Source organism: Sphaeramia orbicularis, chromosome 22 (assembly GCF_902148855.1).
Source record: "Sphaeramia orbicularis chromosome 22, fSphaOr1.1, whole genome shotgun sequence".
NCBI lineage: Eukaryota > Metazoa > Chordata > Actinopteri > Kurtiformes > Apogonidae > Sphaeramia > Sphaeramia orbicularis.
The window spans coordinates 10,975,634-11,002,521 of record NC_043978.1 but is presented as its reverse complement, the minus strand read 5'-3'; the positions used below and the strand labels follow the sequence as shown (position 1 = coordinate 11,002,521).

At 35.8% G+C, this 26,888-nt stretch overlaps 1 protein-coding gene across 1 annotated transcript in view; it reads right to left on the bottom strand.

Annotated features, from left to right (window-relative positions):
* The window catches only part of LOC115413932 (calpain-3-like), a 29,312-nt gene extending 5,114 nt beyond the window's left edge, over positions 1-24,198 (bottom strand). Inside the window, exons 1-16 of the mRNA XM_030127069.1 lie at positions 23,947-24,198; positions 23,641-23,710; positions 21,679-21,797; positions 21,453-21,586; positions 19,494-19,662; positions 16,938-17,021; positions 14,618-14,712; positions 14,439-14,516; positions 13,068-13,228; positions 11,274-11,443; positions 9,287-9,298; positions 8,936-9,144; positions 4,027-4,063; positions 2,862-2,939; positions 2,668-2,725; positions 1,683-1,747 (exon numbers count right to left, since the gene is read on the bottom strand). Of these exons, the coding sequence (XP_029982929.1) occupies positions 1,683-1,747; positions 2,668-2,725; positions 2,862-2,939; positions 4,027-4,063; positions 8,936-9,144; positions 9,287-9,298; positions 11,274-11,443; positions 13,068-13,228; positions 14,439-14,516; positions 14,618-14,712; positions 16,938-17,021; positions 19,494-19,662; positions 21,453-21,586; positions 21,679-21,797; positions 23,641-23,710; positions 23,947-24,198 (1,791 nt within the window). The remainder of the gene's footprint in view (positions 1-1,682; positions 1,748-2,667; positions 2,726-2,861; positions 2,940-4,026; positions 4,064-8,935; positions 9,145-9,286; positions 9,299-11,273; positions 11,444-13,067; positions 13,229-14,438; positions 14,517-14,617; positions 14,713-16,937; positions 17,022-19,493; positions 19,663-21,452; positions 21,587-21,678; positions 21,798-23,640; positions 23,711-23,946) is intronic.
* Positions 24,199-26,888: the final 2,690 nt, after the last annotated feature.

Below are 26,888 nucleotides of genomic sequence, written 5' to 3'. Positions count from 1 at the left end.
TAGATTACATTAGAATAGATTAAATTAGATTAGATTAGAATAGAATAGAATAGATTAGAATAGATCATATGAGATTAGATGAGATTAGATTACATTAGATTAGATTACATTAGAATAGATTAGATTACATTAGATTAGATTAGATTAACCTGAACTCTACTGATCCCTCAGTAAATTGAGGTTCCAGTAGCAGCAGAACAATGTGTGTACAGACACAAGAAAGACCACAAGAAAAAAGCAAAAGAACCAGAAAAGTAGAGGTGATAAGAACAGGCGACAGCACATTAGAACAAACTAATAAAAACAACAAGTAGGAAAGTAGGAATAAGTGGTTCCAGATACAACAAACCCCGCCCCTCGCACGGATTATATCTTATTTTGGCATCAATCCAGCTGATGTCATCATGTTTATGTGTGTGCTGATGTCATCATATCAACTGCCTCTATATATGTGCCAAGTTTGAAGTAAATTGAAACAAAATTGATGTTTTCATAGACATGTTAATTTTTGCCCATTACAAGTAAATGGAAGAAGAAAAAAGATGTAAAAAAAAAAAAAAAAAAAAAAAAGTAATAAAAAATGTGAACTTTGACCTACTTTTCCCAAAATATAATCACATCTATTCTGGGTCACTGTCAGTCTATAAACCCAGTCTGGTCTGAATTCAACCAATAGTTTTGCTGCTACAGACATGTGAAATTTCACCCATTAGAAGTAAATGGGGAAAAAAAGATTTTAAAAATTCGTAAAAAATGTGAACTTTGACCTAATGTTCCCAAAATATAATATTAGTGTTGTGTGTCTGTGTTTGTTTGTGTTAGTGTTGTGTGTTTGTTTGTGTTAGTGTTGTGTGTTTGTTTGTGCTGTTGTTGTGTTTGTTTGTGTTAGTGTTTTCGTGTTTGTACTGTTGTTGTGTTTGTTTTGTCTTGCTGTTGTGTGTTTGTGTTAGTGTTGTGTGTTTGTTTTTGCGATTTTTGTGTTTGGTTGTGTTAGTGTGATGTGTTTGTTTGTGCTGTTGTTTTGTTTGTTTGTGTTAGTGTTGTGTGTTTGTTTGTGTTAGTGTTGTGTGTTCGTTTGTGCTGTTGTTTTGTTTGTTTGTGTTAGTGTTGTGTGTTCGTTTGTGCTGTTGTTGTGTTTGTTTGTGTTAGTATTGTGTGTTTGTTTGTGTTAGTGTTGTGTGTTCGTTTGTGCTGTTGTTGTGTTTGTTTGTGTTAGTGTGATGTGTTCGTTTGTGCTGTTGTTGTGTTTGTTTGTGTTAGTATTGTGTGTTCGTTTGTGTTAGTGTTGTGTGTTCGTTTGTACTGTTGTTGTGTTTGTTTGTGTTAGTGTGATGTGTTCGTTTGTGCTGTTGTTGTGTTTGTTTGTGTTAGTATTGTGTGTTTGTTTGTGTTAGTATTGTGTGTTTGTTTGTGTTAGTTTTGTGTGTTTGTTTATGCTGTTGTGTTTGTTTGTGTTAGTGTTGTGTGTTTGTTTGTGCTGTTGTTGTGTTTGTTTGTGTTAGTGCTGTTGTGTTTGTGTAAGTGTCCTGTGTCTGTGTGTTTGTTTGTGCTGTTGTTGTGTGTGTGTGTGTGTGTTTGTTTGTTTGTTTGTGTGTGTGCGTCCATGTCAGACCCTGCGCGTGTGTTGGCAGGTTGGGCCTCCTACAGAAAACACAGCCCGATGCACTCGATACAAAGGATACGTCCATCAGAGCAATCATGCTCCTGCAGCTCTCCAGGCTGAAGCCCTCGGTGTTCAGGTCCTTATCTACGGTACCACAACACACACACACATAAGAAATACACAACACACACACAAACAAACACACAACAGGGGTGGGTCTCAGTCTATTCCGAGGATGTTAAATGTTCTTAAAGACGTCTTATTAGTACAAAAACATTAGTTAAGTATCAAGTTAAATATTATTCTAGTCCAGGGGGGTCAAACACACGGCCCACGGACCAAAACCGACCCACTAAAGGGTCCAATCCAGCCCATCAGTGCAAAAATGACCCTGAAGATATTAACAGTCTGGGGTGTTGAACTGGTTTTACTTCAGGTTTCACATTCAGACCAATATGATCAAAAGTAAATAATATAAATAACCTGCAAATAATGACAACTACAGATTTTTTTCTCGGTTTAATGTGAAAAAAAGTAAAATTACATTAGAAAATACTTACGTATAGAAACTATCCTTTCACAATAAAATGTGAATAACCTGAACAAGTAAGAACAACATGAAATGTCCAAAGAAAAAGAAGTTCAACTGTACCAGTATTCTGTCTGTTACTGAATGTTTTGTGTATTTGTGGATCCACCGTCATCTGTAAGTTGTGTTAATAATAAGATGAGACATAATATTGTAGAAATTGTACTTATTTTTCTAAATAAATATCAGGTTGTACATGGTTGTTCAAGTTACTCACATTTTCATTGTGTAATTAATTTTTTTTGACACTAAAACAGAGAGAAAACTGGATTATTATTCATTCACTTTTATATGTTGGGTTATTTTACTGGTCCCAGATCTGAACTAAACTGAGTCTGACACCCTGTTCTAGTCTAACATGAGACAGAAATGTGTTTTATTTTGTATTTTATTTCTCCTAAACTGCTCTGACTTATGTTTTAAACCGTAAAGAACCAGATAAAACTGACACCAGGGTCAGATTGGAAACACTTACGTTTGGTGATGACTCTGTTGAGGACGTTTTTCAGTTCGTTGGCTGTTATTTCCATGTCCTGAAGCCAGAGGGAACAGAACAGCGGGGGTTAACTCAGTCCGTCGGCACAGTCTGCAGCAGGTTATGGTGATCATAAAGAAAATAAAGCGTCAGCGAAAGCCTTAAACTCCGCCCAGTTTCCTCACATGACTCACATCGCCGGCTATCTCCTGAAAAATGGTCCTGAACTGCTGGTCCTCCTCGCTCTCTTCCCCTGCCGAGGCCGGCGCCGGCTGAGACGCCACGCCGCCACCGCACACAAACAGAAGAAGAAGAAGAAGAAGAAACAGACAGAACGCACAAGAAGACGACATGTTAGTCCTGGGATTATGGGATGGTACTGTCTGTTCCATGGAAAAACAGCTTTATCGGTTGTATTATCTATTTATAATAGGTTAATTAGAATCAGAATACTTTATTATAATAATTATTATGTGTTACAGTCGCTCCATTTAAGTCTAATAAAATAAAAGTAGCAGGAAAAAATTATCAATACAATAAAAAAAATATATAATATATATATATATATATATATATATATATATATATATATATATATATATATATATGCATGTTATAGATCATTATATGAACTGTATAATATGCTACAACAGTTAAAACTGTTCTAACTATTTATGAGTGCTTCTATTTGTAAACATTCTAAATATATTCATAATCTATAATAAATGATGGCAAAATAATGATTACTGTTATAATATGTGCTTTGCTTATAAAGGTTAACTCTCTTTATTATCCCTGTAGAGAAATTTTTCCGCATTTTACCCATAATGCACACAGATTAGCATTAGCATTAGCACATAATTATAGCGATGACCAAAGAACAAAACCTTCCACTTGTAAAATGCACTTTTTTGAGAATGCTATTCATAAATAATAATAATACAGTCCAAAAACAGTATTTTTTATTGAGTATTGTAAACAAATAGCATTTGGCAAAAAAGTACATTTTTCAGCAGGGAGGTTTTGTTCTTGATTAGAAATATGTCCATAATGGACTGAAAACATCCCATAAAAAAGACCAGAGTTAAATTTTCACATGGATTAAATAGTTTCAGAGCCTTTTCTGAATGATGTGGCTCAAGTTAAGTCATCCAGTTCAGACATAAATGATTAAAATTCAGTTTCTAGTGTCACATACATCTGAAATATTATTATTATCATATGCTGTACTTGTTGCAGATTATTATTATTATTATTATTATTATTATTATTATTATTATTATTGCCTTCACTGAAATAACCCCAATAATGCAGCCTTTTCATCTCCTTAAATCCGCCAAAGTGAAGGAGGACACTTACCACCGGATGGTCGGCCTCGATCCTGTTCTCTATCTCCCTGAGTGAAGACGAACAGACAGCAGTCACCATGGTGACAAGTCACAACATCCGGACATCAACCTGCGACCTAATGGTTTACCTGAATCCAATCACCTACTGCTCATCAGAAACTGAACAAAGAGTCGAGTAAGGGTTAATCTACAGGATGGATCTACTGTGTCTAAGAGTCACAAACACAAACACAATGCAGCTGGGAACAAAATGTGTTCGTTAATACCACCTGATGCTCATTCTCCTCTGTTTACTTCTTGTTTTGTCACATTTTGGGTCTTCTTGATAGTAGACGATGTCTTTTTTTGGGCTTGATGAGGTTAAATTTGTCATTAATATTTGTTTTAATGCTTCATAAATCACCAGATGGGAAAGTGACAGTTATCAGTTAATAATCTAATTCATTAACCCTTCCATTCCCACCGAATCACCAGCGATCCAGGCAACATTTTGTGTTAAATTAACCCATAAAGACCCCGTGCTACTTTGGTGAAAGTTCCAAAATGATTTTTTCTGTATATTTAACCTGTCTTAAGTGATTCATCACCATTTATTATTATATTGTCCTCTGTATTTTGCTTTTTTCAGTGTAAATCATTTATTTTCATATATTTAATTCACTGATCCTGTGGTTGTTCATAAAAGCTCAGATTAAAGTTGAGAAAGCTGAAGAAAAAGTGACTTTTTCAGCAAATATATCAGTAACTGAACATAAAAACCAGCATTTTCATCCACTGTCAATAGTCACTTTTCCATTGACCCTTAAATTGTGCGAATATAACTGGTGCATAAAAATTTGCCTGATGGAAAAACGATAATTTCGCCAAAACTCTCGTTTTTTGGTGAAAAGTTTTTGCGCTGACAAAAGGTGGTCTTTCGGGTGTAGTGAAACTGGTAAATCATGCAAAACTGCAATGGAAAGACCTTTTTGCACAACTAGAGTCATGTGAACAAAAAAAAAAAAAAAAACAGATGTTGATGGATGCTACAACAAGCAAAGAAGAAGAAGAGTTTAAAACAAACATGGTGCGGTTTGTGTGGACACACCAGGAAACCCAGTCCTTATTTAATTTAGTACGAGATAGAGGGGTAACGAGCATTCTAGACTCAACACAACAGATATTTATGTTCCTCCCCATGTTTATGGAATGACTTCTTGTGTCATCTTGCGATGATAAACAAATCATCGCTTTTGTGAATAAACAGAAAAATCAACATTATGCACTTCTGTTTTTTCGACATTTAGTAAATATCGGTAAAGTTTTGCGCAGACGTCCAATGGAAAAGTGACTAGTGATCCAACTCCATGGGTTTTACTGGTGAATCAATGTTGTAGAAGATGACGGTGTTTCCATGGCAACTACAGAGCCTCTGAACATCCAAATGAGTCATATCTGATGACCATGAAAAGACAAATAACTGTATTTTACACCAATTATTTACATGTATTGATGGGATTAATGGATCAACAGGTATTAAACAGTTTAGATCAGTACATGGTTTTGGTCAGCAGTGGATGTTTGGGTCTTTATGGGTTAAAGTTTCTTTAATTTACAGTATTCCTGAACACCAAAACATAATTAGTGAAAGAATCCTGAAGCTCATGGGACTAGTATATGTAGTTAAGTTTGTATTTTAGCTGCATAAAAAAGGAAACGTTCTGAAACTATAGAGGTTATTACCGCTCGAATCAGGTGTTATTGATTCATTTTGTCCTTGTGGTTCTTTAATTATAAACTATGGAAGTTGGTAAATCAGTGAAAATCAACACAAACGGTCACTACTATTTTTTGTTGTTTTTAATTGTACCGCTTTTTATGTCTTTTAATCTATTGTTGTATTTTATTCATTTATTTAGGTTTTATTTATTCTTCTGTACAGCACTGTTTTCTTTTTGGTACAGTTGTTCTATGTATTTTAATCTATTCTTGTATTGTATTTTTTATTTTGGTTTTCCTTTATTCTTCTGTACAGCAATTTGGTCCACTGTGGTTGTTTTAAAGTGCTTTACAAATAAAGTTGGATTGGATTAGACTTTATTTCACCATCACTTTACTGAAAATAAATTTAAAAAATTGTTAAAAAAAAAAAAAAAAAGAATCCTTTTTTTTTTTTTTTTGCACATTTTATGGTAGTTTTTATTCTACCCTATTTACCTTTTACATATTTTATCCTTTTATCTTCCTCCTGCTACAACACTGAGACCAGGGTAACTATATTTGGTTCTATTACGTACCATTGATTGAATGACATTAAAGCTGAGTCTGATAGATCAGGTGGGAATGAACAGGTTAAACTTCTTGTAATATTTGAGGATCCATATTTATCTGTTTTTTTTAAGCCCATCTGTGTTGTCTGTGCTGGTCCGTCCCAGAGCCAGCTTTGGGTGGGGGGGGGTGGGGGGGTCCATCCTGTCAGGTGGTCCAGGGCAGCCGGAGCTGGATGTTTGTGGTTGAACATGCAGGACTGAATATTATGAAAGTTTACCGGTGTATGCCCATATCTGACGTGGCTTGTCCTAAAAAAGATTCCATAACAGCTTCGAACTGGGGCCGATTTCTTCCAGCTCTACAAATCAAATCGCCGTTAAAATTGTTTGTTCTTGGTGGTTTGTGTCCCACCCGCCAAAAAAAAAAAAACAACCCCAACAAAACCAAAACCCCCATCAAGTACAACTCTGGAGAGCAATTAAGAGACCAGACCTGAACCAAGAAGTGATCAGATAGAAGAGGAAGTTAAAATGGATTATCAGGCTGTTTAAAGGGTCTGTGTGTATTATTTCTACTGTCAAATATTAAGAAAAGACCTAAAATTATCCTTAGTGTTGACAATAAAGGTATTATATGACATTTGTGTGACAAAAATAATATTCTGGTGTTTGTTAGTAATTAACTAATTAACCATTATAGGGTCAGTGTGAGGTATTTCTACTTGAAATTATCAAAAAAATAACCTTAAAATAAATATCTGTGAAGTTCTGCCAAAGATACCAATGTATTGGATTGTACAGATTTGAAATTAATTTTTTTCCAGTAACAGGGATTTATGTGACCACTAGAGGGAGTAGTGAGTCACTCAAGGCCAAGTTGAGGATGAGAACCAGAAAGAAACAACTGTCAGAGTCAAAGAAAAGAAGTGATAAAACTAGAGTTATTTTAGTCACTTTTCCATTGACCCTCAAATTGTGTGAATATAACTTATGGGTAAAAATTTGCCTAAAGGAAAACAAGAATTTCGCCAAAACTCTCGTTTTTCAATTAAAAGTTTTTGGGTGTAGTGCAAATGATATATTTCGCAAAACTGTAAAGGAGAGACCTTTTTCCGGAACTGGAGTCACGTGAATTAAAAAAAACGATGTTGACGGAGGTTACAACAAGAGAAGAAGAAGAGTTTTAAAAGAAACATGGTGTGGTATGTGTGGACACACCAGGAAACTGAATCATTTTTCAATTTAGTACGAGATAGAGGGGAAATATATAATGATAATGAATATATCAGTAAATCACCAGGATATTTACGTCCGTCACCATGTTTATGGAATGACTTCTCGTGTCATCTTGCGATAATAAATAAACAAATTATCGCATTTGTGATTTAATGAAAAAAATGACATTAAGTACTTCTGTTTTTTCTACATTTTGTAAATATCAGTAAAGTTTTGCGCAGATGTCCAATGGAAAAGGGACTTATGTTGTTTCTACTGGACTCAGCTATAAATGTAAAGAATGGAGTTTGATGGTTAAATGTCAGTGTTTCTTCTAATGTTAATGCTTATGAAGGTATAAAGTTATTATGGGATGTTCTTATCTTTGCTAAGTTGCTGTTTGTTGATCCACGGTTCAGACTAAACTGCGACAGTTCTGACCTTGTTTGTTGGATTCAAACAGATCTTTAGTTCATCTACTGACAACACAAACCAAACAGAAAACAGGTGATTAGTGGTTTCACTGTGGCTGTTTTAGTCTAAAAACAGAGCTAAGCTAACAGAGCTAAGCTAACAGAGCTATAATGTAAACTATCAGCTGATGCAGCACCTGACACATTGTTATTTTAGCAACTGTTAAAATAAGTGACTATGAGTTTTAGTTTTTGAATAAAACTTGATGATTCCATAATACAGATGTGGAAACTATGAGCTTTATCTTTTATTCAGTGACTGATTCAGTCTGTGGATACATCGGGTGGATTTGTTGGTGGCTTTGGTTTTAAGTGTGTTCTGGTACCAGACTGACCCCTGCTGGTGAGAGTTTGGAATATCAATACTACTAAATAATAATCAACAATACTTAATATCAATTCTATATATTCTTTAAATGAACATGAGCTTGATTTTTTGCATTATGTGTGATGTGAAAACCCTGTATTTTCTATCGCTTCGATCGTTTTCTCCAAATAAAAGATCTAAATGCCATTATTGTTTCTTATAATTTGGAAGAAATGTCTCTACGGTAAATAATAACTTAGACATAGAAAATAACAGTGGTCTCTTAATTGTTCCCAGGGTTGAACACATAAATCAGAACTGTAAAACAACATGAAAATCTACACAGTAGAGCTGAGTATTGTAGTAAATACATGTTCGTACTACACTAGTGATGTTTTTTTTTTACATTTGGGACAAAATCTGCATTTTGATTTGCATAAAGAATACGAACATCTATTCATTTTTAAAACAAAACTGTATTTACACCTATTTGTCATTAATGTAAAAGCCAAAATCAGAATGATTTGACTGGTTTCTGACATTGACTTGTGCTGTATTTCAATACCCAGCTCTGGTAAAACACAGAAATGCTACTAAACACATGCTGCTGCCACACGGCCGGCGCCGCCCACTGCGCCCCTTGCAGGCCAACCCTGATCGCCCTCACCCACTCACTCTGAGGTGTTCCTCTTTTCAGAGAAGACCCTGAGGATGAACTCGCCCTCCTGGTGCGGCTCGTAGGTGGAGGGAACGATGACGTACTCGCCGGGGCTCAGGCGGAAGCGCTGGCTCACCTCGCGCAGGTTGATGTAGGACTTACAGCGAGCCTTGGACGAGTTCAACAGGAAGAAGTCCTTCTGCATGTGCTGCTTGTTCCCGTGCATCTGAAAAGGATGCGAGGACGAGTCAAATTCAAGAAACGCCAATAATCACAGGTTGAATGAGTAGATATGGAAACAGCTGATGTAGGGTGTGGTGAAACTTAGAAAGTGCAGCTCCTCCGACGGACGTTCGTCCAGATCTTACCTCCTTTGGCACCTGAGAACAAACACAAAAAATGCTCACATCAAAAATAATCCAAATATAGATTCAGATTCATTTCCTTTCTTCTCATTTAACCCATAAACACCCAGAGCTACTTTTGTGTCAGTTCCCAAATCAATTTTTCTCTCTATTTAACCTTTTCTTAAGTACTTTATCACAATTTATTATAATATTAATTATAATATTATCCTCTGTATTTTGCATTTTTTGGTATAAATCATGTATTTCCCCCCATATTTAATTAGCTGATCATGTAGATGTTCATGAAAAAGAGTAAATTCAAAAGGTTTTCAGAATTTTACAAATCATGCAAAAATGAACAACTTTTGAATTCTGACCTAAAACAAATTGTTCAAAAATAATATGACATGAAGTGTAAAGTGTGCATAATATGCTCACCTAGATACCAGAAGGTTAACTTGTTTTGTTTGTTGATTAATAGTTACATTACTTTTACATTACATGACATTTTAAAGCAGCATATTGCTTTCGTCACCACTTTTTAATCAAATCTGTCAAACCCCAGTCATATCCTAAGTATCATGAATCCGAAAGTCTTTCCCGGATTACTCACCTGAATCTCTTCCCTCATGGTGAACAATTTCGAAGTGTACTCTACCATAAACAGTCCATTTGTTTACAAACAGAGCCGGGAGGTCACTCAGGCATTTTTGGAAATTTGTCGCGACGTGCATTGTGGGAAGCAGAGCTCCACGCAGCTGCAGCTGCAGCTGCAGTAACAAGAGGTAATGAAGCTGTTTCCTTGTTTGTTGCCGCTGCAGCCATAATGCGGCTGCGTAAAGCTCCACTTCCCACAAAGCATGTCGTGACAAATTTCTGAAAGTGCCCAGATTCATGATACTTAGGCTATGACTCAGGTTTTACATGTTTGCTGAAAAACTTGTGATGAACATCATACACAGCTTTAACATCCTTCAATACTTTCAAAAGACATTTTCTTCCGTCTTGGTTTCATGATACAAAATTGCTACCAGGGAGACGGATTAACATCATCTAGTCACTAGACGATGTTATATAATCCATAAAAGAATAATAATCCAGGGAGTACAGGATGAATGTGTTTTCCCACTAGACTGTAGTTGTGAAGTCAGGCTTCTTTCACTTATGGCAGCTGGCCAAAGTGAAGCCAGTCATCCCAGAGCACCACTTTGAGACGGTGTCCTTCATCACCACTGGGCTGGACTATTGTAATGCTTTGTTTTTGAGGATTAGAGGATCTTCCATCGCTTGTCTTCGAAGAGTGCAAAATGCCGCTGCGCGTCTTTTAACTGGCACTCATAAATATGTGCACATTTCTCTGGTTTTAGCGTCGCTCCATTGGTTGCCTGTCCATTTTAGAATCCATTTTAAAATACTTTTAGTTGTTTTTAAAACCTTCCATGGTCTTGCACCGCCCTACCTCTCTGAGCTCCTTCACACATACACTCCCACTCGCTCTCTCAGATCAGCTGCTGTTGATGGTTTCCAGACCAACGTGCAACCTACGAGGAGATCTGGCTTTTGCTGCTGCTGGTCCCAGACTGTGGACCAACCTGCCTCTGTAGATCACACAGGCTTCCTACTTGCCCATTTTTAAATTTCTTCTTAAAGCCCACCTGTTCTCCTTGGCCTTTTGACACTCATGCAATGTGGACATTTTGTTTCTGTTTTTATATTTTAACTTGTTTTATTTTATTTTATTTGATCTTAATGTTTTTAATGCTTTTATTAATTTGTATTGTGCTTTTAATCTTCTGTACAGTACTTTGGTCCACTGTGGTTGTTTTGAAGTGCTTTAAAAATAAAATTGGATTGGATTGGAAAACATCTTCATCCTGAGCTCCCTGGACTATTATTCTCTTATATGTAACTTCAAATAAAACACTATATTTCAGTCAATATTTTCTATTGAATGAACCTTGAAACTTGATTCTGTGTCTTTTTTTAAGGTGTAAATGAGCGTCTTCACCTCATAAATTGCGAATCCAATGGTGAAGAGGTTGGCGCCCATCTTACGTTCTTTCCGTCTGTTCTTCTGCATCAGAGCGACCACAAATGTACATCCGACCTCGTTGTCCTCGGGGTCGTCATCCTCCTCCAGTAGACGGAGGCGGTACTGAGGGTTCGTCCAGAAAGTGTCTGCAGGACGTTTAGGAAGAAGAAACCAGAGTGAACGGGATCGCTTTATAGTAAGAGACCTGTTTTTTCTTGTTTGCTTATTTTCTCATTTCATGTGAAATCACTGTGATATAGCGTTTGGTTAAAGATTCCATCTTCATATTTTGTGATGTACTGATAATTCATAACACTATTACACTGATGGTAAATTGGCAAAGATCCAAAACATCCACCAGTAACTAAAACCATCTACTGATCTAAACTGTTTAATAGATGTTCTTCCATTCATCCCATCAATACATGTAAATAATTGGTGTAAAATACCCCAATTATTCATAAGATAAAATGCACAAAAACTGAGCAAAGTACTTGAAAAATAAGGAAAAAATGAACCAAAAAACTTCGAAATATGGAATAAAAGTGAACAAATACTTCTAAACTGAGGAGAAAATGAACAAAATACTTGACAAATGAAGAGAGTTAATAGTTTCATAACATCCAGAATCTTGTATTTATTCTGTTAACCCTCAAAAACCAAAACCATCTATTGATCTAAACTGTTTAATACCTGTTGATCCACTAATCCTATCAATACATGGAGATAATTGGTGTAAAGTTACAGTTACAGTTGGACACTCAGAGGCTCTGTAGTGAACGTGGAAACACCGTCTAAACCAGTGGTTCCCAGTCTTTTTTGGCTTGTGATCCCATTTTAACTTCACAAATTTCTGGTGACCCCAGACATTCAAAACGGAGCCTTTATTTTTTATTTTTTTTACCTAAAATTAATTAGTTTTTGATCATGTAATAGTTTGCTATACTATGTTGCACATAAACATTAATTTTAGAGGACATTTAGTCTATATCATGGATATTATTATAGATGGAGGCAGAAAAGCCAGGTGTAGATTACTGCACAAAGGGAGAATTTTATTTTCCTTGGTCAGGATATGTACAGTCAGTCCAGTTTGGATTTACAAGGCTGACAATTAATACTGAACAAACAAGAACTCAAACTATGAATTATGAAAGAGCTGCAGCATCTGAAACTGACCACAATGAACATTTGACAGATAAACAGAACCACAGTGCTGCAGTTTCAGCTTCAGTTTGTCATGTCTTTTATGGATTGGGATTGTCTCTCTATACTCACCGTATATTTTTAATAAGTAAGTTTTTCATTTTTATTCTTATCAATTGCTACAAATTTCAGGTGACCCCATTTGAATTCCAGGCGACCCCACATGGGGTCCCGACCCCAAGGTTGAAAAACACTGTCTAAACCTACTAAAAGTCATAAATATAATCTATATTTTAACAATAAACCTTATTGTGTTTGTTCTAATGTACAAGATAAGCCTGTAAAACTGGTTTATACGGTTGACATGAAGTTATTGAAGGAAAATGAGCAGAAAATACAACAAAAGTAATGATGAAAATTCAATTTGGTTTTGAGTGGATTTTAGCAAAAAGCTGTAATATTGGATAATTAAAATCAGATGTTTTATCCAAATTAACCCTCACGTCCATAAAATATGGATGTTTTTTTTATGACATTACTCATGTAACAAACAATGAGAAGACCTAAGGTCAGAGTTCAGAGGCCGTTCTGGATCATCAGACGGTTCTGGACTCTCCGTGGTACCTGGGTAGTTCCTGCATCCTCCGGCCGAGCAGCCCCTCACCCACCGGCCTTCGTTCACAGAAACCGTCCACTTGTGGATCTTGTCGTCCTCCAGGGCGTCAGGGGTCAGGTTGCAGATCTCAATCTTAGTGTAGTTCTTCTTGAAGTCCTCGAATGACATCCTGAAAAAGAAGAAGGAGAAGAACAAGAAGAAGAACAACAAGGAGAACAAGAAGAAGGAGAAGAACAAGAAGAAGAAGAACAAGAAGAAGAAGAACGAGAAGGAGAAGAAGAACAAGAAGGAGGAGAAGAAGGCAAAGAAAAAGAAAAACAACAAGGAGGAGAACAAGGAGGAGAACAAGAAGAAAAAGAAGAACAAGAGGAAAAAGGAGAAGAAGAAGAACAACAACAACAACAACAAGGAGAGGAGCAAGAAGAACAAGATGAAAAAAACAAGGAGAAGAAGGAGAAGAAGAAGGTGAAGCAAAACAACAAAGAGAAGAAGGGGGAGAAGAAGAAAAACAAGGAGAAGAAGAAGAAAGAAGACGAAAGAAGAAAAAAACAACAATGAGAAGAAGGAGAAGGAGAAGAAGGAGAAGAAGAAGAAAAAGATGAAAAACAAGGAGGAGAAGAAGAAGAAGGAGAAGAAGAAGAAAAAGAAGAAAAACAAGGAGGAGAAGAAGAAGAAGGAGAAGAAGAAGAAAAAGAAGAAAAACAAGGAGGAGAAGAAGAAGAAGAAGAAGGAGAAGAAGAAGAAAAAGAAGAAAAACAAGGTGGAGAAGAAGAAAAAGGAGAAGAAGAAAAACAACAACAAGGAGAAGGAGGAGAAGAAGGAGGAGGAGAATTATATAATGTGAATTATTCAAGGATCTTATCTGATCTGAAAATGTCCTGAAAATAAACTCATAACTGATTTCATCCAGCTCTGGTCAGAATCCGAACTGGCTTCATTTCCCAAATATTTTTACAAATGTCAGGCCCTGGATTCTGTTTTTTTGTTGTTTTAAATGGATGAAGGTCAACAAACCTGAACAAATAAAGTGCAGATAGAACAAAAAAATGAGACAAAAATGAAACAAAGTGACTGAACTGAATGAACTCTATAGGAAAAGTGTCCTGAGTTAACTTTTGTTATTATGTGACTATATTAATAAATCTGTTTCATTTCATAAAGGTGTGTTTTTGCTGACATGTCTTCATATGTCTCTTAAATCTTGCTTTATTTGTTACTTTGTCTTCTTCCTGTTTCCATCTTGTTGCTTCTTTTACATAATTCTGTCTCTTTTATAACATATGATGATAGAATTTCCCATCATTTATCGCTCAGCTGTAGTTTTTCTGGGACTAAAGTTCGACCCGTTGGATTAACCTGGTGCAAACCGTTGGACCTACCAGAACTCTCCGTCCTCTGCGTTCTGATGCTGTAGTTTCTCCTTCTCGGCCTTGGACAGCGTGGCCCATTCCTTAGAACTGTCCATCAAACACAGACAGAATCACACACACACATTCCTATAAAACTGCAGAATGACTTAAACAGAGCAGGTTGCGTTCAGGTGTCGGGGTGCTCGTACTTGTCGCTCCAGGGGCCGTTCCACTCCACCTGACCCCACGGGTTCCTCAGTCTCACCAGACGGACCTTGGACTCCTTGTGTTGAGACGCTTTACACTGAAACAACAGAAGGAAAAAACAGGTGATTTGTGTTTCTTCTCCTGTTTCCGTTCATTATTAAAGTGGATCTTCATCAAACAGCTGCTGTTGTTACATTAAACCTGCAATAAAACAGCTACGAACGTTACTAGGATTAAATCTATGTCATCATGTGGGGTCAGGATTAATGATGGATAAAATGAGGTGAGGTAAAGTAAGGTAGGGTAAAGTAAGGTAAAGTTGGATTAGATTAGATTAGATTAGATTAGATTGAGTTAGGTTAGGTTAGACTAGATTAGATTAGATTAGATTAGATAAAGTTAGATTAGATTAGATTAGATTAGATTAGATAAATTAGATTAGATTAGATTAGATAAGGTTAGATTAGATTAGATTAGATTAGATTAGATTAGATTAGATTAGATAAAATTAGATTAGATTAGATTAGGTTAGATTAGATTAGATTAAGTTAGGTTAGATTAGATAAAATTAGATTCGATTCGATTCGATTCGATTAGACTAGATTATATTAGGTTAGGTTAGATGAGGTTAGGTTTGATTAGATTACATTAGATTAGATTACATTAGATTAAGTTAGGTTAGATGAGGTTAGGTTTGATTAGATTAGATTAGATTAGATTAGATTAAGTTAGGTTAGATTCGATTAGATAAAGTAAGATTAGATTAGATTAGATTAGATAAAATTAGATTAGATTAGATTAGATTAGATTAAGTTAGGTTAGGTTAGATTAGATAAAATTAGATTAGATTAGATTACATTACATTAGATTAAGTTAGGTTAGATTAGGTTAGGTTAGATGAGGTTAGGTTTGATTAGATTACATTAGATTAGATTAGATTAAGTTAGGTTAGGTTAGATTTGATTAGATAAAGTAAGATTAGATTAGATTAGATAAAATTGAACTTTATTGATCCTTCAGGAAATTTAAATTCCAGTATCAGCACAAAAACAAATATATACATATAAGTAATATTACAAGATACAAGAAATAGTATAAAAAAAATAGTAATAACAGTAGTTATAAAAACAGTAGTAAAAAAAACAGGTAATTATATATTAGCAGTAGAAACGCTAAATAATGAAGTACTAACAATAATAAATATGTAATTATGTTATAATATGCAATATGTACGTATATATATTTTTAGTGCTGCCAAACAACTAAAATTTTTAATCAGATTAATCACAGGGTTGCTGTGGATTAATCACGATTAAATATAATTCATTTTTAATCTATATTAATTGCATTTCGTTTTGCATCAGCAAATTGACTCAAGGTGGTTGTGGCTCAGTTGGTAGAGCGGGTTGTCGGTTCGAATCCTGCATCCAACTGTCCACATGTCGCAGTGTCCCTGGGCAAGACACTGAACCCTAGTGGGGTCCCAGTTGGGCTTGACAGCCGCCTACTGGTGTATGAGTGTGTGTGTGTGTGTGTGTGTGTGTGACTGGGTGAGTGGGAGGCTTTGTAAAGCGCTTTGGGCACCATAAAAGTGTGGAAAAGTCCTGTGCACCGACCATTTACTAAGAAAGAAGGGAATAAATGTGCACTTAACGTGTTTATTAAACACCTTCAACAGTTTCAATAAAACTTCAAACTAAACAGCTGTACCCAACTGTTCCGTCCTGGGGTTTTTTGTCCTCATATTTCCATCCAGAGGACCAACGTGCTGTTTCCACTCTTCCATCTTTATGGGTTGGTTCTGCTGCCTGTCACTACCGGATCAGCTGACCATGTGATCATGTGTATTAACGCTAACTCTACTGGGACAAACTGACCCAGATGTGTTGGAGGAGATGATCACAGTCATTCTGCAGATGGGTTTATGGAGTTAACATTTTTTTATCAGATTAATCACGATGATGGACTAATCTGCATTAATTTTGACGGCCCTAATATATAATTTAATAATCACTGGATAAATATTATAATAAAGTGATAATAGTATTAGTAGTCGTAACAACAATATAATAAGTAATATAAGTAAGTACTAATGCACTACTACTACTATGACTACTACTACTAATAATAATAATAATACTTAGGGGTTAAAGGGTTAACTGTTTCCATATTGTTGCATCTTCTACATGTTTCACATTATTAATCTTGTTTCCATTTTCACCCTACTGCGTCTTTTAGGAAGTATTGCCTCTTTCACATCATTTATCTCTCAGCTGTCATTTTTTAAGTTGTTTAGTATCTTAGTTTTGCGTCTGTTCTTACCTCCTCCACCGCCGTCACAGAGTAGGCGTGGCCCTTCACCAGTCCCGTCACAGTTCTGGTCTCGTATCGAGCAGGAACAAGAGCCTGAAGATGAAAGAAAAACAAAAGGGAATGGAGTGAAATGGAACCTAATTATAGAGAAAACAAAAACACATGAAAATGAACTAACCATCTACTTTCTTCACATCTCACTGAGGAAGAAAAATCTACCATGCAACTTTAAGGAAATATTGATGTTTATTTGTCATATCCTCATGAACAGGACATCTTACAGCTGTAGACATGTGTCCCAATATTTATGTCCAAATAGTTTAGAAACATCAATATTTACTTAAAGTTTAATGGTAGATTTTTCTTCCTCAGTGAGATGTGAAGAAAGCAGATGGTTACATGTGGTAGAAAATCATTATTTACAGTCAGAGCAGGAAAAATATTTTAGAAATTTAGAGGAAGAACATTTAAAATCATGATTTAAAAAAATCAATGGTGAGAGAAATTAAGAAAAACCATCTCTGAGTCATTTTGGAAACAAAGATAAGAATTTAAACCAAACTAACCAATGCAATCATATTTATCCCATAATATAAAACTATATTCCAACATTAGTCATTATTGTTTTCTTAGAAAAGAAACACCTGAATTCAAAGTGTCCACATACTTTTGTCCATATGGTGTATATATTTAAACCTGTTTAGTTGTTAATTTGATGTTCAGTTCTATATTTCTTCGTTTATTACTTAGTTTAATAGTTATCCAGTCTGAAATAGGACATTTCTAGAGATTTAAGCGGTGATTATTTTTATGTGAATTTACTTGACGGGTACAATATACACAGGTCTTATTATACGCAAATGAAATGCACAAAATGGGATGAATGTGTGACTTGTAGCTGTTATTAATTTGCAGATCTTGTCCCTGTTTTTCTAAGAAACTACACTAATGCAAAAATAGAGACTAACAGTATGGATAAAACATAAACGCTGACACAGATCAGGAAACAAACACACAATAGTGCAAAAAAAGAAAAATAACAAATACAAACACCAACAGAATAATGTCCAAATACTTTTGTCCATGTGGTGTATTTGTTTTAGTGTCAAATTAACCATAAACTATCATAACCCATCGTCATAATACTGAAGGGATGCCACAGATGGGATATTTTCTGACTTGCGGTTTATAGGGGTGTAAGAAAAGATTGGTTCCGCAATATATCGCAATATTTCTTATCACAATACTGTATCGATATTAAAAATAGGACCAATGTCCCTATAGCTTACCAGCCAAATTAAAAGCTTTGGGAAATGTATCCAGATGCCATTTATTATCACCCAGTTCTGTGTATTTATTATATTACAGAAATGGCCCATGTTTGGTCATATTCCAATCAGATCTGTAAAAAATTCAAATTCCATCTTGATATCATTGATACTTAGTGATTTATTGGATCAATCCACTTCCTATCTCTTATAATGGGAAAATTTTTTCAAAGTCGCACCAAATCCAGAATCAGATCCAGATTGAAATAATTTCAATACTTCGTGTTGACATCATCATACAGAAGCTGTATACCAAGTTTGAAGTCAATCAGAACTGGAGTTTGGGAGAAGAAGACAATTGAAATTTTTTCCCCATAAGAGCCCATGTTAAATTTTCCGTAAGTTCCTGGATCCAGAAGAAGATCCTGATCAGCATGTGGCCATTATGTTTTGGCCATCTCCCCATCAGGGCTGGACTGTAGAAATTTACACTGGATATCATTTATATTTACTGAGTTATTGCATCGATCCACTTCCTGTCTCTTATAATGGGGACATTTTTCAAAGTGGCACCAAATCCAGAATCAGATCTGGATCCAAATAATTTCTCTAACTTTTGTTGACATCATCATAAAGAAGCTGTATACCAAGTTTGAAGTCAATCGGAATTGTAGTTTCAGAGAAGAAGACGATTGAAATTTTTGTAACAGACGACAGACGACGCCGGACACCACATGACGACAATAACTTACGGCCTGTCGGCTGGTAAGCTAAAAAGTACTGTATCGATATTTTTAGATAACTATTCAAATGCAGATATGGTGAAGGTTCATTATTGTTTTTTCGATTTTCTTTTTTGTTATATTTTATTTATTATTATTTAACACTCTTTTATTAAATAATGTTAGTTCCTTTGTTGGGATTGAACTAAAATAATGTTCTGATGTTAGTTCCGAACTAATAGAATATGAACTTTTGAACAGGATCTTAAACTGTAATGTCTGGAAAACATCATTTCAGTTTTAACACAGGAACATTTTGTGATATAGCATTAGATCCTGTTGGGATCAAATAAAAATGTGTTTAGTATTTGTGCAGATTTCGGGTGTAATTCAATTCTTCAAGGAAAAAATCATTTTAAAAAAAGAAACAAACAAAAAAACTGTATTTTTAACAGTATTGTGATAAATCGTGAAATACTGTATTGTGATCCTAGTATTGTGATTTGTATCGTATCACCAGATTCTTGCTGATACACAGCCCTAGTTGTTAAATCCCAGATGTGTGTGTGACTCACGTCGATGGAACAGCCCATGAGCGATCCTCTCTGCAGAGCTTTCTTCATGATCTTGTAAAGCTCCTTGGGCGCCTCCTTCATCTCGTAGAACTCAGTGACTCCTCCGGTGAAGTCCTCCATGGCCTCGGTGGTGTTTCCTCCCTTCAGGGCCTCGTAGGAGCCGTGAAGCCTCCACGGGAGAGACGAGGAGGAGGAGGAGGAAAGACAAAGAGTTAGAGGAAGAGGAGGGTTAGTAGAGCCCAGTGGGAGAAAGAGGCTGATGTTAAGTGTCATGACATCTTCTATTTTAAAAGGGAAGTGGACTCTGTATGTGTGTATGTGTGTGTGTGTGTGTGTGTGTGTGTGTGTGTGTGTGTGTGTGTGTGTGTGTGTGTCTGTACAGAGCTGACTGCTGCAGTTTGGCATACTTTTGTATTTTTGCTCAAGGAACAGAATAACAAAAACAGCAAGCTGATAGCACCAATATTTTGGGAGATATTAGGGTTCTTCTATGAAACTGGTCCTAAAAACAGGACATGGGGCTAAAAATTCAAACCAGACTAATGTTATGAAGCAAGTTTGGAAGCACTTTGGTTCTGCTTTAAAAATAAATACTTACTGAGATAAAAGAGAAACTATTTTTCAGATAAAACATATTTTTTATATTATTTTACATTATATTTAACACAAAAATCTGCATGTAACACGATCAAAAGGACACAAAAATTACGTGCTACTATTTTTTTTTTTTATATCTTTGTTCTCTCACAGGTACATTTTCAGAATTGAACTAATTGTTCAAGACAGAGTGTTTCACAAAAATGACCGCTGTTGTAAAATCATTTGCAATTTATATATGTTTAACTGGGCAGGTTCTGCATGTAACACAAGTGGACACAATGGGTTCTACACCAAACCTGGAATGAGACTGAGACTGATGAAAAACCCACATGTGTGGATTAGAAAAAAACCACTGGGATTGACACATTTAACACAGTGTCTTTATTTATAGTCTATAGAAGACCATTTACACACGTTTTCACATCTAGTGCACTGACACCTAGAGAGATTTAATGTCCATATTTGGGTCCTATTTTTGGACCCAACATTTGATTAAAAATTCATTAATCATGGGATGGATCAGAGCAAGAGTATAATTTTATTGCAGTTATCTGAGGTCATCATTAGGTCCATCCTGAGGGGAAATATGTCTACATTTACCTTTCATTATTGGATCTAAAAAGCTGGAAAAGTGCCAGATACTAAAATAAACCCAGTTTCATAGAAGCACCCATTAGTAGTTGTGGAATTCAACAGCCTTACAATCATGTTGCTCTGCCCAGAATCATGTTGCTTACACTTCGAACAACAGGTTAACATTACGCTTTGGCGGTGACTGCTGGACAAATGTGGTACAACATGCATGAATATACAACAAATATCTGTGCTGGGGGACCAGGGTGTTGCCCCTCAGGGTCAAAATGTACATTTAGAAAACACCCCCTTTTCACATCCCACCCTCGGTATTGATGATGATGAAGTCTAGGAGGTGGAAGATCTTTTCCCATAAGTCAGCTCTCCCCAACATAAAAACAACCACATCTTGAATGCACTAGTTTTAGTATATTTTAGTCCATGTAAAAGAAATGAGGAGGTTTAAAGTGTGTGGAACCATGGAATGAAGAAGAATTTAACCATTTAGTGTCTGACATTTTTAGATGAGTGTTCCTCTGAAAAATCTCAGGATTTATTTTTCTGTGACTGAAATGTAAAGGTTGCACAGACTTGAATAAACTGGGAAAAGCTGGGATCACCATGTTACTACAGATCTAATATTGGAGGCTTTTATTTCATGTATAGACTAACCCTTAAAAATACTCTATTAAGACACACAATTAGAACAGCAGCTTGTACGTCCCTGAAATAAAGTGTAAATAAACTAAAGGTCATGATGCAGTGTAGGACAGAACGCTGACTCACTTGGCGTAGGCCTTCTCCAGCAGAGCGCTCCAGAACTCGTTCCTCTCCGCTGACTTGGTGAACACCAGCTGGTTGTTGAAGGTGGGGATGCGGTCGTCAATGACGACGTCCACCCAGTCTCCATAGCGCCAGAACTAGAGGAGACAGGGATGAGAGTTGTATTTGTGTGTGTCTGTGTTTGGTGTGTTTTGTCTGGACTCTACAGTACATGAGGGCGGGTTCAGACCTGGAAGTGGAAGATGCCAGCGTAGCTCTCAGAGAAGCTCTGCTCCTGAGGAACCACTCTGTACAGGAGCTTCTCATTCAGGGTGAGGCAGGCGATGGCAGCCAGCAGCCAGCAGTCACCTGGAAGGAAGACCATTACACAGATCAGACAGATGGAACTGATCTGAACAGAACTGATCTGAACAGAACTGATCTGAAATAGAACAGATCTGAACAGAACTGATCTGAAATAGAACAGATCTGAAAAGAACTGATCTGAACAGAAATGATCTAAAATAGAACTGATCTGAACAGAAATGATCTAAAATAGAACTGATCTAAAATAGAACTGATCTGAACAGAACTGATCTGAACAAAACTGATCTGAACAGAACTGATCTGAAATAGCACTGATCTAAAATAGAACTGATCTGAACAGAACTGATCTAAAATAGAATGAATCTGAACAGAACTGATCTATAAATGGAACTGATCTAAAATAGAACTAAACTAAAATAGAACTATTCTATAAATGGAACTGTTTATCGTTTTATTGTATGTTCATAGTTACATTGTATGTTTATAAATATATTGCATGTTTATAGTTACATTGTATGACTATTGTCATATTGTGTTTATAATCATATTGTATGTTTACAGCTACATTGTATAATTTATAGCAATATTGTATGTATATAGTTAGATTGTTGGTTTATAGTTACATTGTATGAATATAGTCATATTGTATGTTTATAGTTAAATTGTATGTTTATAGTTGCATATTTATAGTTATATGTTTATAGTTATACTGTATATTTATAGTTATATGTTTATAGTTATACTGTATATTTATAGTTATATGTTTATAGTTATATTGTATGTTTATAGTTAAATGTTTACAGTTATATTGTGTGTTTATAGCTATATGTTTATAGTTATATTGTATGTTTATAGCTATATGTTTATAGTTATATTGTATGTTTATAGTTACATGTTTATAGTTATATTGTATGTTTATAGTTACATGTTTATAGTTCTATTGTATGTTATAGTTATATGTTTATAGTTATATTGTATGTTTATAGTTATATGCTTATAGTAATATTCTACTTTCTATTTCTACTGTTCCTTGTGGTGTCGTAGGCTTTAGAGTTTATTCATTTCAGTTTTCTGTGTAACTTGTACATATGGTGAAACTGACAAATGAAGCTGAGTCTGACTTGGACTAAAGCTGTCAGATGTCGACATAGACCATATAAACCTGTAGGTAACTGTAGTATCTGAGTAAAGTATGCAGTTACTTTCCATCACTGATCACCTGAGCTTCATTCAATCGTGAAACCGTTACGTAAAGAACACACACACACACCTCACCGATTGTGCTTTGACTTAAAACAAAAACAAAGGCCGACAGGAACTCCTCTGATGGACGCGCTCTGTTTTGCTGGAGGAAAAGCCTGAGTGCTGACGGCGGTGTTTTCTGATTGTCCAGGTGTACAACAATGTAAGGTTTTCAACAGGGAACATTTAACAGGGTCTGCCAGGACTTTTGTCCCTGTGCTCCCCTTTATTTGCAGCCTGGACGGGACAACAATGAGAAATGCTGCTGGTCGGATTCCCTTCCAAAAGAGTAAGCACAATATAGGGAGGCCGCTGCAGACCGAGAGGCCGTGTGCAGGGATGGATGGGATGGATGAGATGTTCTACCAAACACTGAGCTGCATGTCCACATACCTGAAGCAAACACAACTGATGCAAAGTCCACACATGTGTCTAAGAACAGACCAAATAATGCACCAGAGAAGAGCTAATACTGCTGTTAGAGCGGTGTTTTCACTTCTGTCCACTGAATGCATGTCATTTGTCCAGAACATAATCACTTCCACTGAACAGAACTTTACAAATTCCAAGTAATCTGAGTGAACCAAAGTCATAAACAGAGGAAAATGTGGCTGAAAATGTCCAAAAAAAAAGCAACATTTACCCAGATCTCCCTGGCAGATGTCTGTCCTACTGGCTCCTCCAACAATAAACTGAGGGTTTTCACAGATTTCCTGCAACAGCAACAAACAAACATGAAGTTAAAGTTCAGCCTCATGTGTCTGATTGGAATATTACACCCAAAGAGGAAGTTGGAGATGCACTGGTTGTCTCTACATGAAGGTTTAGTGACTCCCATCGGTCCAAATATAACCACAGTGAGTATTTGAACCCCAGAGGGTCGTAAGGTGAACCCGTACCCCACCGGCCCACCTCCCCCCTGCCTGTCCGCGGTCCGACCCCCTCCTACCTTGGGCCTCTTCCAGACGATGTTCTTGACCTTGTTGGACTTGTGTCCCAGCTCCTTGAAGCCCAGAGACTCCACTGTGGCCGGGAAGGAGTCATCCTCGAACAGGCTCTTCCTCTGACTGCACTCCTGCCTCAGGGTGTTGTAGTCCTGGCCGTTGAATCGCAGCGGTTTGTTCAAAGATCCTTCCCCGTCTCTCCTTTCTCGTTCCCGGATCAACCGGTCACAGAAGAAGCCAGACGGTGTGTAGGGCATTTCGTCTCAGCCGCCTTTTTCCCCTCTTTTTTTGTTAAAAAAAAACTAACCTTTTGCAGCTTGTACTAAAGTCTTACAAGCCTAAAAGCCCTGGCATAAATCCAAACAGCTAATGTGTGATTGGCTCTTTCTTTGTGTGACGTCTCCCTCCCCTTCGTCACAGAACAGATGCAAAACCTCGGTGTGAAAGAGACGTTCGCTCCACATGCATTCACCTTTGCATTTCCATATGCACACATATGCACGCCAACCCACACATCACGTAAACGTCTATTTGTTGCGTTCCCATTGGACGAAACCAAACAATGGCGGTCCCGGGGCCGTGGCGACCCGGTACCATCATTGTTGGGTGACACAAAGGCCAGTGGGCCACGCCAGAGGGCATGTAAAGAGAGGTGAGTAGATGGCCTGCCTCAGCAGAAGGCATTCAAGCCCTTTAAACCTGGTGTCAATGGAGCTCAGCATCGAGCAGCCTCAGCACAACCACAGCAGCTAATGTTACCAACACCATTATTTTATGTTATTATATCCATAGCATCATAGCATTACTGCATAAGTCACACACAAATGGACAAAAGTATGTGGACGCATTCAATTCAGGTGTTTCTGTTCTAACAGGGCTCTGGGATACAAAACAATAATGACTACTGTCAGAATATAGTTTTATATTATGGGATAAATATCATTGCATTGGTTAGTTTGGTTTAAATTATCTTTGTTTCCAAAATGACTCAGATGTTTTTGACTTAATTTCTCTCAATATTTATTTTTTATCCATGACTATGATTTTAAATGATCTTCCTCTAAATTTGCATAATATTTTCATGCTCTGACTGTAAATAATAATTTTCTACCACTACTAACTATCTAGTTTTTACACATCTCACTGAGGAAGAAAAATCTACAAATCACCTTTAAGGAAACATTGATGTTTATAAACGATAAGATAAGATAAGATAAGATAAGATAAGATAAGATAAGATAAGATAAGATAAGATAAGATAAGATAAGACTTTATTTATCCCACTGTGGGGAAGTTTCACAGTTAACAGCAGCAACAAACAACAAGCAAGTGCAGAGAAAAAGACAAATGAGACAAAAAACAAACACAAACAAGTGTAAATTAAAATATAAAGAGAAAAAATAAGAAATTTGGTAATTATATATAATTATATTTATGTAAATAAGAATGTGAATTAAAAATTAAATATTATTTACATATTTACATCATCATGGCTGCACATGTACATAGTGTGATAAAGGGGTGGTGGACATAAATATTGGGACACATCATGTCTACAGCTGTAAGATGTCCTGTTCATGATAATTTAAAGTAAAAACATCAATATAAATAATCAATATATTTATCCCATAACATAAAACTATATTCTGACATTAGTCATTATTGTTTTGTATCCCAGACCCCTGTTAGAAAAGAAACACCTGGATTCAACGTGTCCACATACTTTTGTCCATTTGTGTATGAGTTAGACTGGATAATGATAGATTTAGCTCTGATCAGAACCTCACTCCCATATTTTGGGTTTAGTAGAAGAGCACAGACGATCATTACAAGGCTGCAAAAGATCACAGCGACGTTAAAAAAACCTAAAAGAATCATCAATGTTTGAGCAGAAAAAACTCTAAATGATGTTTAACATAAAAACAGAAAAGGGAAAATAATAAAAATATAGAATAAAAGCCTGTAGAAGTCCTTATTAATCTTATCAATATTAAGTGAAGAGGAAACGCTGTATTCAGAAACAGACAGTGATCAACAACTGATTGACTGTCATTACTGAGGAGTTATTATTATTATTCCTTTTACATTTAACCAGAATTATTATAATTAATGGAAATTATAACTAAAGCAGTATCATCAGTAAAAGTGTTGAAAATCATGCCTAGTTAATAAAAACAGTGAACAGCAGGGAAAATCGCAGTATCGCCCTTTGTTTTTTGAAGTGATGAAAAAATTTAATTGTTAATTGATTTTAGACAATATTGTACCTTTAATAAATATTTTTAAGTTTCATGTAAGTGTAAGAACTTCCTCATAATACCTCAAAAACAAAATGAAAATGCAACAACTAAATGTATATAACATTATAATGTTATTATTTTTATAATAAAAAAAGAAAAATCAACTGTTGTTAAAAGATCATTTAAATGAACCATGAAGGTGGTTTAGTGAAAAACACTGATGTTGTTGATGTGTCATTCTGTGGAATTAAATGTTATCTTTTCCATCTGTTTCATTGTGTTTTAACCATTAAAGACTTTTTAGTATTTTTGATGCAACTACCAAATGATTTTTCTCCAAATTGAAACCTTTTATACGTGATTTATCATTATTTATTATAATCTCTGTGTTTAGATTTTTCATCATAAATCATATATTTTCCTGTATTTAATTCACTGATCATGTAGATGTTCATTAAAGCTCAGAGTAAATTCAAAGGTTATTATATCAAATCAGAGAAAACTGACAAAAAAGTTACTTTTTCAGTAAAATCTCTCATTAACTGAACATAAACCAGGTGTCTCCATCGACTGTCATTGATCCAACTCCATGTGTTTTACTGGTGAGTCAATATTCAATTTTTATTCATTTGTTGCTCATTTTCTCCATGTCATTTATTATTTAATAAATTTTCTGATTCACTTTTGTTAATCTTGTTAATGTCATT